Genomic DNA, 14,191 nt, shown 5'->3' on the forward strand with positions numbered 1-14,191 from the left:
TAGCTTGGACTAAAGGTTCAATGAGGGTAGTGATAATATTTTTCACCAGTTGTTACTCAGGGACACCGAATGCAATCTCTGGACACTTTCTAATCGAACTTAGAATGAGCACTTCTTCCTTGAATGACTATTTAGATTACATGATTGCAGCACCTGAAGTACTCGACGGCTTATTATTTTAGAGGTGTAGAAAATTTCAGCGGGCAAGCCACGTTAGACGAGAACAGCGATGTTCACATTTAAGTAGTATATTTGTATGTTAAAAGACATGTTAGTAAACTTTTAAACAGATCCATGGAAAATGTTTTCAATGAAGGCGTCATTAGAAACGAATCAAAATGGGCAAATGCATTGAAGACACAAGAGGCGCTACAGGAAAACGACCCGTCAAAAGATACCTAAACGAGAGAAGAAAATTACCGTCATTAGAAGTTAGCCGATAACATAAGTCGGCTAGGATTCATGCAGATTTAAATGTCAATTGGTCCGTCAGCTAAGCTAAGCATTTCGGCTGGATTTGTCCCAGCGCTTCTCCGGATGACACTTTCATACGTTTTTGGTTGACTTACGCGATTCTCCATGTCTATTCGGAAGAAGTGAACTTCGTTTGTGATCAGGGGCTCGTGTGTGCCCTCCCATTAGTCCGTTGTCCGGAGGCTCAAGCAACACAATGCACTGATAATGCTTACCTGCTTGGTGGCCAAAAACATAAAATGAAATGTCTAGTTTATTGAGCTACTAGCACTCTCCACAATACCAATGTGTATGCCAATTCTGTACCTTCACATCAGTAAGGCAAAGGACGCACTGTTCATGTTGTGAGATTCGATCCAGCTTCAATGACTTTCACTGGAATGGGGGGGAACTTTGATGGAAGTACATTTCCGGAAGAACAAGCCCTTCAGCATAAAGCTGCAAAATCAATGCTTAGCAGTTCTGTAGTCCAGGAGAACTAACGGATTATTAATGTGTAGTGATTCAGAAATAATATGACTTAGGCGAAAAATTGTGTGCGAAAATGAGCTGCTGTAAGATATACCTGATAGATCACCAGCGTAGTAAACAAGAAAACCCTGAATTCACTAAGGTATTTGGCGTTTTTTCACGTTGTGCCAAGTATACATGCCAAAAGGCATCCCTCGTTTTCATGAGGTGATATTTCTCGCAAGCCACTTAACTGCTGACATTTCCAGTCAACCGTCTGTCCCATACAAGTTTTGAACTCAACAGATGTATTAAACAGATCAGTGTAATGATGGAATTACTCAACTGAGAAAACCCCCCATGTAGTTATTTGTCTATTGCCTTGTTTCACAATGAAGTTCCAGCCTGGCATGTAGTATCTGCTCGGCTTGTATTCGTAGAACAACTCGGAGAGGTTAAGGATTTTTCGTTTTTAAGAACCCGACTAAATAGAGTTCCAACTATATTGAAGCAACTGCGTTCTTGCACTTTATCAAAATACCAGATGCCCATCCTCATACAGTGCTTTTCATCCACCTGTTCTATTCCTTTGTCGGTACTTGTTCGCTGAGGATACCGCTATAACCAGATGTTGAGTAGATGTACGATGCGATGAGGTCAACAGACTACATGCAACCTACTATGATATTTGCCACTTTAATTCCAACGGCCAACTCAATATGAACAGTGCTCATGCAGCAAACCGGTTGCATTGCGTAGGAGCAGATTACCTCACAATACGTGCTTTAGATTAACATGGAGTTCCTAGCTCCCCGCGTAATACGACAATGCTTGCAGCATTGTAATAGGTCTACATGGAAACTGCTTATAGACCAGACTACCTTTAGACTAACTCGGAGGCATAATACATGCTGTACAGGAAGTTTAATTGTACGCAACTAATCCAGAAATCTGGAACAATTTTATCTCTCCAGTAGACTAAACGGAAAGTGGAAGACGAGCTCATTTCCTATCCGATCGTCATACCAGTTTGCCAATCACAAGAATGTAAAGATTTTATGGTTTCTACAAAGCGACTTTGGCCAGATTGCTACCGATCGCTTGATCAACGTAGAGAGGCAGCAAACATCTGATGTTCAGGGTAGCCTAAGACTTAAATACAGTTTGTTTTTGGATCCACAATGAAGGACTAAATTGAGTTATTGCAGTTACCTCCACAAATGTAGCATCATATAAGCTTTTGAAGGTTAAACGAAATGACGGAAGTTGTGGTGACTTGGCGGCGGACCACGAAGCTGATTTCAGCCTGCCGTCCACCGGTTTGTTCAGATGTCATAAGTCACGTGTTCTGCAGCTGCAGTAGCTCCGCTCAAGTCATCCTTGGGTATCTAAACTGAAACCAGTGTAACAATCGGATTGATTTGTAACGTGTTCCTCATTGCTGATCGCTCAGTCAGTAATCACGTGGATACTGAAAAAGTCTTTCTTGTGATCGGCACGAAATGCACATCTAGGTTCTCTCTTTTGACTCTGTTTTTTAACAGTCCTGAAAACCGAACTGCTGCGGGCTATGGATTTCTACAGAAAGTGATTTTAAAATGACATCAGAAAATTATTGTAGTCTTGAATGGTTCATCTTTTTGTTAAAAGGAAGTGCCTGTATCTTTCCATACCATAGTTAAAAAAGCTTACTTGCTATTATCCCCGTTCGTATTGGTTGGCTGAAGGTCAAGTTCTTGATTGTCTCTTGTATGGTTGCCTTTTGGCCGGACGTGCTGAAACAGTTTGTTTTGTGGGATACGGTGCTGAATCACCTGTTAATAGACGTAAGGCGGGTGGTTGCTTCGGAGTTAAAGCCTCTTTATTCTCGTTGAGACGTTCCGGAAGGCGCGTTTGTTTCGCTTCGACTTGCTTTTCAACGCTACTCGAGATGCCTTTGTTGGATATCAATTGCTTCGAAGGTGGAATGTGGGACGACGAAAACGAGTTCTAATAAAAACAGAAGAATGGAAAATGAATAAGGCAATACTGCGCAAAAATTTTGAAACAGAAATTGGGTGGGTTGAATGGGATGGAAGCTCTTAGTTAGAAAAATGTTGAATAACACAAAGATACAATACAGGTTGTCATATCACTCCTTCTGTTCTTTGCTGTGCACGCATCCGGCTGCAGATCTCACGTAGAACACGTGAGCCGGATGTGTGCGTAAATCGATCGCCATCGGCTTGCTGTTGTGTGGATCTGACTGTGAATCTTCACTCGAGATAACTAACTGAGGACTAAAGCTTATCTAATTGGAAGCTAGATTGACGGAAGTTGGACTCATGGTTTAGTTCAGGTTTTGACTTAGCTGGATAAACATGTTGATCGTGGTTCCTTCAAAAGCTACGGATAGACCGGAGAACGTGTCCAGTTTGATCGCCGTTCGTCATGTGTTGAAAGCTCCTAAGGTCAAAGATAAGAACCCTTCCAAACAGACAGTACAATAAAACTGAGCGTTTTGGCTTTGTATTAGATAAAACTAAGCACAAACCAAAATTTGCATAACATGGCATTTCAACAGGAAAAAACCGGAACTAGATTTTTCTACCTCAAATAATTCGCTTACCAATATCCTTCGCCAGTGAAGTCAATTTTTGAGAGCTTCAGTGTGAACTAATACGTAGAAAACCAAGTAAATCTGTTGCAGATTCTAGCAAATTTCACTGCGCATTATGAAGTAATCCAAACTCTGATGAAGCTGCGGATGTAATGCGGTTTGGTTTCACCTGAACAAGAGCTGGATTTACAGAGGCATTAGCCCATGTGGATCTCCATGTAAGAAGCTACTAGTTATCAATAGTAACGTGATATGTGTCTGTGCTGCGCATAAGCAGTGATGGTCTACTGACCTTCCAATGGTCACTGACTCATCTGCTGAGTTGTACCAATTAATTCCCTGTTCATTAATCCGGATTTGCATGGCGGATACGTGGGAAAGTCTTTTGACTGTATAGAGCAACAAAATGAACTCTGAAGACTATGAGTTGTGTTAGGTAACAATGCGTCAGAATTTGACAGTCGTACTCAGAAGTTTTAGATGGATGTTAGTTTGTCACCGATGCTTGGAAACCCCTAGGATTTTAAATGTGGTGGGAACTAGCTGACAAGATTCATCCGATTCTTACACATCCTCTTGAGCCACTTGAACAATGGAATCTCGAAATGCACTACGAATCTGCCTGAAAACTACGTTGAATCTTCCCGCAATAGGCGCCTGCCATTTCGATACGTTTGGTGTAGACGCTGTTCGATAATTGTCTTATATGGTTTCCTTGGATACGCCGTAAACAGGAAATGTCTAGAAACCAATACTAGAGTTGTCAGGTGAGGATAGACCAACGATAATTTTGGACGGAAAAGATGAGTGATCGTATGGAAGGCTAATCCAAACTGTTCTCTACCATGGAAACGCGTGCGCAGCGCTTACATTTTGCAAACATTGGCCAGATTTTATTTAAATGTGTGTACTGTAATTGGCTGCGGTATGTGTCCTTCTTTGGTGTGGTGAATAAAGGTCATTAGCTTCCGTCACTGGCTGTTTACCAAAAGTATCATAACTACGTGCCCAATTAAGCGGCGCATCAACAGATCAGTCTACTCAAAACGGCATTCTATCGTGTTAAAGGTAAAATACGCGATAGTCTTCCTTAATGAGTTTCAATTAGTGGGAGCCCATCCCAGTAAACGGAGGCGAAAAATCCGTTCGCATGATACAAGGCCCAGAACCAGAGGCTTCCTCAAGCGTAAAGTTGGCCCCATGCATTAGTATTTTTCCAACATTAGTGCATGTATTATGAATCGCGGAGAATACAAACGAAGTCAACAGCGAAATGTTTTTGTTTCATAAGACATGCTCACTTGTGAAATAAGACCGTGCTATCAGGTGGGGACATGACAAACAAATTGGGTAGCACACCAATGGTGGAAAAACAGGAAGAAGCAACGGCTAACGGAGAACTGTGGAAACAGCCCTCTATCGAATTGAATAGTTGCTGAAGGAGACCCACGTGTGCAAACTGTCCCTAAGTTCGTAGTGATGCAAGGCGATCAAGTCAGTAACAGCTTTCTCGATATCTTGAAGCTAGACCAGTGCTATGGGTTTCGGCGTCTTGACCAATTTGATGGCCTCCACTTGAAGCCCATCGACACGCACAAACACATCAGTCAAGTCATCTTCGTTGACTTGCTCAGGCAGGTTGGTTATACACAAAGCCCTACTAGATGCGCACAAGTTCTGCAGTGAGCTTTCGGGCGTCGGAATCAAAGCAATCGACGACCAATGTATTCCCGATTCACTTGATTGATATTTTCAGCACTCGCCTCCTAGTTATCCTTTCTAGGCACGGGGATAGTAACGGCCCTATTCTTCGACAAAGTACAAGTTTATCTAGATGGTTCACAGCCATCTGGACCAATTTTTACTGTAATTTCTTGCCCGAGGAAGTTCCCTAAGAAAATTATGAAAGGGTGTGTCTTTTTGAATACTTTTCTGTATTTAGCCTCCTTCTGAGATACTACTTCACAGTAAGGCAATCTATTCCTTAGGGGATTTGCAAAAGGAGTACGCTTCTCTGAAACTGGTCACCTCAAAGATGGGAAGACATTAGTCCATCAGATAGTGACTAACGTCAGGACACAGTAACATAAACTGGAATACAGCTGGATGATACAATATGATACATATTGATGTTACATTTCGCCAAATAGCTAATATGGATATATATTTTTTCGTAAACCGTGTTTGAAGGCAGTAATATTACAGTTATATCGCACTGGAGAAAGCGCCCATAGCACAGTGAGAGTCACAGAGGGTCATACACGAGTTTACACTCAAGCGAGACTCTGATGTCATAAACGTTTGTGTAAAGCAATAGCTTTCTGAAGGAGGTTTCCTAATTCTTACGGTGGTGGCGCTTTTAGCGAGCGATAAAAGTGGTCTTTATAGGGAAATATCTGCTATATTGCGGATGTTATTAATGAGAGTCAAAATACCAATACGTCGGTTTCTTTGCATCTTCTGACTGGTACTGAAATGTTAGACATTTTCATTAGTATGCACCACGACGATCGATAGGGAACTTTTCTGTAACTTATACATACACATACATATACATATATTCGTAGTTGTTCGCTGGTTATTATGAAAATTCCGGTACCGATCTGAGAAACCCGAATAGCAATCTGTGAAGTCATCAAGACACTTGAACAATATGACAATTGGCCTTGTGTATCTCTTAATTACATTGCCTGTATGAATGTTTTTATCAGATACCTCCATTGAGTTATGAAGTCGTGCTTTTTCGTCGTCTTTCTGTTGATCTTCACATACTCTTGTGAAAAGACTCTCTTTGTGGTGTGGTCCATGAACCCACTGTTCTAATATTATACCCGATTCTGGATAATCCTTACAACCAACTCCCATGAACTGGACTCATATTCATAGTCGCATTGGTGTTAAATCTGCGTTTACAGTGACCGATCCCAGCTTCTCCTCTTTGAAACGAGATGCTAAGTGCTAACGGTTTTTACAGCTTTTGTCTAAACAAGGGGGCTTACACTGCTAGGCTCTGAAGTGTTCATCCTTGGTATAGTTGTTTCCATCCATTCTTAACNAAAGCGCCCATAGCACAGTGAGAGTCACAGAGGATCATACACGAGCTTACACTCAAGCGAGGCTCTGCTGCCATAAACGTTTGTGTAAAGCAATGGCTTTCTGAAGGAGGTTTCCCAATTCTTACGGTGATGGCGCTTTTCGCGAGCGATAAAAGTGGTCTTTATAGGGAAATATCTGCTATATTGCGGATGTTATTAATGAGAGTCAAAATACCAATACGTCGGTTTCTTTGCATCTTCTGACTGGTACTGAAATGTTAGACATTTTCATTAGTATGCACCACGACGATCGATAGGGAACTTTTCTGTAACTTATACATACACATACATATACATATATTCGTAGTTGTTCGCTGGTTATTATGAAAATTCCGGTACCGATCTGAGAAACCCGAATAGCAATCTGTGAAGTCATCAAGACACTTGAACAATATGACAATTGGCCTTGTGTATCTCTTAATTACATTGCCTGTATGAATGTTTTTATCAGATACCTCCATTGAGTTATGAAGTCGTGCTTTTTCGTCGTCTTTCTGTTGATCTTCACATACTCTTGTGAAAAGACTCTCTTTGTGGTGTGGTCCATGAACCCACTGTTCTAATATTATACCCGATTCTGGATAATCCTTACAACCAACTCCCATGAACTGGACTCATATTCATAGTCGCATTGGTGTTAAATCTGCGCTTACAGTGACCGATCCCAGCTCCTCTTCTTTGAAACGAGATGATAAGTGCTAACGTTTTTTACAGCTTTTGTCCAAACAAGGGGGCGTACACTGCTAGGCTCTGAAGTGTATCTGAAGTGTTCATCCTTGGTATAGTTGTTTCCATCCATTCTTAACACTTGTGACTTTCAAGAGGTACCTTGGCCCTTAGTTCAACGTGATCTAATGAATAATTCTGTATGGCGGTGTTCTTTATTACAGCTTCATTACCAATGGTTGAGTTTATTACTGTTTTGTAGAGAAAGGTGAAAGAAAGCTATCGTAATTAGTTTTTTTCTGGAAGGGAACCAATGAAACCAAATAAAAAACCGGGACGAGGTTATTTTGTAAAAATCGGGTAATTCTTACGAGTTACAATAGCTTTTTTTACTGTATTACGGATGAATCTGTGATCTACATATGGTTCTCCTGAAAGCTTCTTAAGTTAGCATAGCTTGCGCTAGAATCAAGTGACAAGTAACGGAATGAGGTAGTGAAAGGCCGAAAAACATGCAGACGGTTCTTGAGGGTTCTTGGAAACCCCTCACTACGATTATGGTCGAGGCCCACGAGATATCAACTCTCTCTTGACGAACTTCAAAGAGATAAGATACCGAAAGCATTAAATGATTAACTTTACTAACATTTCATCCCCATATGCACGCGTGTTTGTATGCGACACTCAGAACAGTCTGTTGAAAGTGCGGAAAAACGGAGACGCCTGGGTAAAAATCAGACACGTAAACTCCTGACTTCACAGGTGATTTCGGCTTGAGAAAGTGGTCTACGGCATTACCCCGTGGGCAGTTATTTTATAGCTCAGGATTCGAGCGACTAAGCTGGACTAGTATCTTCTGAGGGTGATATTCTTAAAGAATGATGACTGTACAATACCAAGGACTTTTCGTCACATTTTGATACATCTTGATACAACTTGATGAAAATGCAACAGCATATTTGTACCACCGTGACAAGCTTGATAGTGGGTGAGTTTCCTAATTGAATGATCCTAACACTTTCAAGCACTGTAAACTGCTTAAAACCGTTGGTTTCGAAATTAGGATCAGAGATTATATTACTCTGGACTAAACACTTGTATTAGGTCCTCCCCATGCGTGTTCTTTGAATTGTTCAACATGCCGGCTTTCAACAAATGAAGGCGAAAAGAAAACAATACGTTTTCATCCTCGTCCAAAGCCAGACGACTAAAGTAATATTAATAATCGTTCAGCTCTACCACATTTTGGTGCCCGCCACGCTACTTGAAGGGTGTAAGAGGGCTGGAATACTGCGTTGAAAGGAGCAGTTGAGGTTCTGAAATAGGGCTTGAACCACGGACCATTCAGTTAGGAAGTCTGCGCCTTAAAAACCAAACTGTCTACAGTTTTAGTCAAATGACTATGGTAGAAATAGTTACCTATCTAGCATGACACACTTAGAGTTTTGTGTTTCGTCAACAGTGATATACCTTTGAACCGTATCCTCTATGTACTGGATAACTGGAGTTAGAATTGGCCTGATGTTGCATTCTCGAAGACTGTTTCCGTAAGCCTCGAGCAATCCTTGAATATGCGATGATGGTGAGAAGGGTTGCGATAAGAAGAAAGGCCAAACTTGCTCCGATAATCACTGAAGGCGAAACAACCTGAGCAGGGCTGGGAAAGACGCGTGAATCATTTCAGTTAGAAAACTCACGTGGGTGTTTTTTGACAGATAGCAGCAAATAAATTTTAGTTGACAGGGTGTGTCCTCCATGATGCCTCATCAAACACTTCGAAGGAATGAACATGCTGTGAAAGTAGCTAAATACCAGACTGGTCAGCTTGCGGAATCGGATGGGATAATTCGGAAGAGTGCAAATATGTGGATAGTCTTCATAAAGGAAAATACTTACGAGGTTGCTGAAGTCACTTCGACAGCCCACGACCGGTTTTGTCCTTCTTGGGGCTCGTCAGGTAGCCGAAGACACCGAATTTTCCTCAACCTAATGTTCTACTTAAAGACAACTTGGACCGTTTTCAAGAAATACACTCATTAGCCAATCATTTTTTCGCGAGAGACCCAACCGGATCTCTCATTTATAATATTATTCGACTGAATGTGCTGTACACAGGCCGCCTCGTGTTCTAGTTGTTACGATATTCGGGGTATCGCAGTATATTTTCATAAATGATAGTCTGTTTACGGTCTTGCACCCGAGCGTGTGCCAAACGAATCCTCCCATAACTAGTCTCAAAATAGGTGTCCATATTAATAACAAAGGCTGACATCCCAGCGTAGGCAATTGTCAAATATTGGAACAGCACAGTGATGAAATCTGTTTTGGCTTTGTCGCATTCATTTATTGTTCATTAATCTTTTGAATTAGGAAGGGGGTGGATTGCCTCGTTAAGGAACAAACATACTGCAAGTATGGGTCAAAGCAATCAAGCATATCGACCTAAATGTTTCAGTTTTTAGCACAAATTACCATCCCACAATGTGGGGAAAACATATTTACTCATAAACGGCCGCCTTTATTACGCATGGTGTCTGCCTCTGGGTAGTAATATCGCGTGTTCAGAGAACGTTACTCTGTTCATTCAAACTTTGTAAGATTTTTCTCGTTTCTCTCCAATTATGCAGCATTTTCAATTGAGGGGGTAAGAAACCTTTGGCCCTGGCAAATACCTTGATAAACCAGCCTGCATCTGTATAGAGTTTTGACTCTTGGAAAGCCGAGGTCTCTCCGGAATAACGAAATGCGCTCAAGACGGCTGACTGTCTCTTTTCGAAAATAAGAAATGCTCTGTTGATTCAGCACGTTCTTAAGGCTGCTGAAAAATCTTCGACAGCCCACGAGTGGTTTCATTCTTCTTGGGGGCTAATCAGGTAAGCACAGTCCCTGACTCTCCACCAACCTTCTCGAAAGCCCAAAGAACAGCTAAAACGTTGAAGAGTTTTCAAAACACGTCTGAGTAGTGTTCGGTCTAGAGAACATATTAGAATACCATACCAAATTACGCATGCGTATTTCAAGAATGACTTTGAGTTCAAGCAGTTAACCCAAAGCAGATGCTCGTTAGCGCATGTTTGAACAGCTTTTGCCGGCGATGTATGTGGATGCCGAGTCGATCGCTGTGTTATTAACATTACTTTCTGTAACACTACAGTAAGTGCAAATAACTACATAGTGGTGTTTTTCGACCCGATATTTCTGTTTTTTCGCTCTAGCTCAGTGCGATCTGTACTCATTTTCATTCTTTTTGCATAGTTGCAAAGGCTGAAGAATGATAATACATGAAGTGTTTTATTAGCTCCCAAAGCAGGCTCTCGGGAAGGTGTATTATCCACAAAAAGTCCCAGAACAATACCTACCTAGGTGTATGAACTAGATTTTAGCCACACTTTCTTTTGTCAGCCGAAATATATGGTCATCAACATTGGGTGTGTTTCGAATGCAACATGTCTAATCCTCGGATTAATAGACTGGTCGTTAGAAGTACTTGGCAGCTAGACTAAGTAGCCAGAGTAATGACTCCAATCATAGGCCTGATTATAACATTTTGATGAGTTGCGCATATGGCTTAAACTCCTATGTTGAACATCCCATGAACATTGACATAAATGACCATGCTCAGGATAGTTTTTACACCACATGTTAAAGTCCTTTCCGAATAATTTCTGACAAATAACTTCAGGTCCTAATCTGTCCGACTATCGTAAAACAACGGCGTTTTTGCAGAGTTCTCAACCATTGCTGACCCGTTACGAAACCGCCCAGAGTTTTGAGAAATTGCTTGTCTGTCCTTCTATGATGGTGAATTATACACGGAGATTTTGTGTCTTCATTCCGCTACCTGGACTTAAAAATTCCGCAATAACATTATTGTCTCCATCAAACCCTTATATGCCCAAACGCTCCAATAACTAAACAAAATTGCTACCCCTGGTTCTTGTGGACAGAAGTGAAGTTCATTTACCTTATTAGGAGGAAGCTAAACTAAACAACTTGTCTGTGCGAACATTAATCTGAGTTTGTGCAGACAATGCGACCGAGAGAACGTCAATGAAGAACAGTCACAGTACATGGTGACGAGTCCGCAGGAATTCCCTGAATTTGTGCAAATTGGTAATGGTGAAAAACTGGTATGAAAACTTGCGTCCCACTATAACTTGTTGCCCGAAACTCAAACTTCACCTGCCAAGGGAACGTACGTTCGCAGTTGATTAATTTCATTGCTTTTTTACTATTGGTAGTTTGTCGTATCGGTGCGAAAATGCATATCCTCAAATCAGTCGAGCTAGTTGCGTAGGCTGCTCTGTATAAGTGAATAGCCCAGTCAACTATGGTTCTATTTGAATGCAACTGCCGAGTGCGACGCATGTTTTTGTTCGTCGCTACAGTTTTGAATTCCTCAGTTTATCACTTCGTCAGGTTCAATTTGTTGATTTCCCTTCTGTTAGCCGTCTTCCATTAAACAACTCAACGCAGGATAGCAGTATCATTACGAAACTCACATATCGCCTCACATCCCTCACATCATAACGTGCTGTGGTAAAATTCAACAGGTTTAAAATAGAAAATCGTTAATCGTGCAGCACACACAGCACAACTATTAACCCAGTATTAGAAGCGGACTCACCTAATTATTCGTACCCCGGCACTGGAACAAAGCAGAAGTTAGTATAATAAGTTTATGCGAGAGGGGGAACAATAATATACCTGGCAAAAATACTGGCTCATGCAATCTTCTGCAAACCTATGTAAGCATTTTAACCCGATATGCTTAATCCGTTTCAGTGCAGTAATCAAGGTTCTTCAATAACGACAGTCAAAATGTGGGAAAACAATGCAGTTGATAGAGCATTCATGCTACGGGATTTGTGGGATGTGTATTGTTCACATTGACATCACTTGTTTGAACAGTCATCCTCCGGTTCAAACCCCGCACGGCCATTGGATATGCACTGCTGATGAGCTCTAATGAGAGTGAAACTCGAGTCCAATGCTTCCCTTTGGTGTGGGCTCACCGAAATATTTACCCTAGACAGACCTATGGGCCAATACACTTCTCATAAAGTCACTGAAAACTCTTCGAAAGCCAACGACCGGCTCCGCACTTCTTGGGAGAAACTAGTGTTCCTTAGAAACACCATAAGCGAGAAATTCAGCTGGGTTCCAAGTGAGTCTCTCGCAAAACCAAGGTTGAATGCAAATAAGACCTAGGGGTCATTAAGGTCTGGTCAAAACGCGGATGTGCATACCATCTTGTTAAAAAAGGGGTAGCTTGTGCGGAATGATATCCTCCTGCCTTTGGTCTCGTTATCGGGAAATATTATATTCTAATGGCATGAAAACGAATGGTTTAATGGAAAAACTGTGAACTGATTGAATGGGTTGTTCAGAAAACCTACATGAATTCCGCCGCGCTACAACAGAACTGCTGTGTAACCGGCCCACAGCAGTACCGCTTCTCCTCGCTGGTGGCAGTACCAGTTGGAGGTAATTTGGGACAAACGAAATAGCCTGTTTGAACTTGTGCACTCTTTTCCGGCATCTTGCACACTCCAAAACGCTCTAGAGATCATTTTGACATCACGAACATTAATGTTTAACTTACCAAGTACCTCGATGCTAGTGATCTGCGGCTTTAGGAATTCTGGGATATCAACAAATTGCAAAGATTGGTACTTGGAGTACAGCTCACGCTTTTGCTTCATCGTTCTGAATGAAAGATAGCTTTTTCTTAACAAAATCACTCACAGTCCACCGTAACGCTTAAGAACTTCGTTAGGAATATCTGGAGACATCGACTTTTGTGTTGACACCAAACGTCCAAGGGAGCCCAGAAGGACAGGTAGGGTGAACAATAGAATGGAAGCCATATCCTCCATAGTGAATCTTTGGCGGTACAACTGATGCTATTACCATATAGGGAATCAAGTCAGAAGCCGCAATTCACCCTCTTCCAGGTCATTAGTTGTACCTGGAATACAAATCAAATGGAGCATATATATTCTATCTGAAAGAGGGTCGTTGATTCTACTGAGAGATCCGTAAACATTACATCACATATCAACGTGATGATCTGTGTTGTTCTGCATCGATGTGAAATGGGCAATGCTGTCTTTGAGAGCAGATATATTGAATGCATATATTTATTCACTCTATGAGGAAAGGCGTTTCAAGTAATGAAGCCAACCAAGCCCAGGGCTAGTCAATTTGAGGGGTTCATTACACTGTCGCCGATCCAGAGCTTTACCAATCAAAGTCCTCACATCTAGGCTGGGTCGAGTGGATGAAATATAGCTGCATGCCGTGACTTCACAAGATATTCGTGTAGTTTATCCATACTTAAAAGCAGCTTTCACTAAATTGTCGTTCATTCTCTAAACTTATGCTTGTCCATAGGTGCTGGTTGTGACAGCTGTCTGAGCACTATTATACCCAATGCTATCCTCTGTAACTTATTAATATGTTGCTTATTAGAGTTGAAGCTGTATATTCGAAACACGATACAATACATCTCTCAGCTGATCATCGTTTACCAAGTTGGAATATCGATGGAGAAAAAAGAATTCACTAGAACACGTATGTGACAGCTCGTGTGGAATTGGACTGAATGCAAGAAACTTATCTTCAGTCGCCTTTTTTCACAAATTTATAGATGATCATAATAAGTTCTACTCCATTTAACACATTTCCATCGGTATGTGTAAAATTGGCTTCTACCTGGGATCCTTCTGCAATGATTTATTGACATCTTTCAAATCTCCTTCGGACTATCATCAAGATTTCAAAAGGAGTTGGAAACCTTTCTGTTGGAACGGGAAACAGGAATTATGAAAATCCAAAAAAGCCAAGATATCCCATCCAAATGAAGGCCATGAAGCGGGTTGGCTGTTGATTTCAAACAATGTAC

At 41.4% G+C, this 14,191-nt stretch overlaps 1 protein-coding gene across 1 annotated transcript; it reads right to left on the reverse strand.

Moving 5' to 3' along the window:
• Positions 1-285: 285 nt before the first annotated feature.
• Positions 286-13,163, reverse strand: T265_00195 (hypothetical protein; the record flags this gene model as incomplete). Its single annotated transcript, XM_009163903.1, has 6 exons — positions 286-398; positions 2,617-2,913; positions 8,755-8,941; positions 12,684-12,846; positions 12,890-12,993; positions 13,033-13,163. 5 exons carry the CDS (start codon positions 13,161-13,163, stop codon positions 2,653-2,655), a joined length of 846 nt encoding a protein of 281 aa, XP_009162167.1.
• Positions 13,164-14,191: the final 1,028 nt, after the last annotated feature.

This window comes from Opisthorchis viverrini (assembly GCF_000715545.1).
Source record: "Opisthorchis viverrini unplaced genomic scaffold opera_v5_2, whole genome shotgun sequence".
In the NCBI taxonomy this organism is placed as follows: Eukaryota; Metazoa; Platyhelminthes; class Trematoda; order Opisthorchiida; family Opisthorchiidae; genus Opisthorchis; species Opisthorchis viverrini.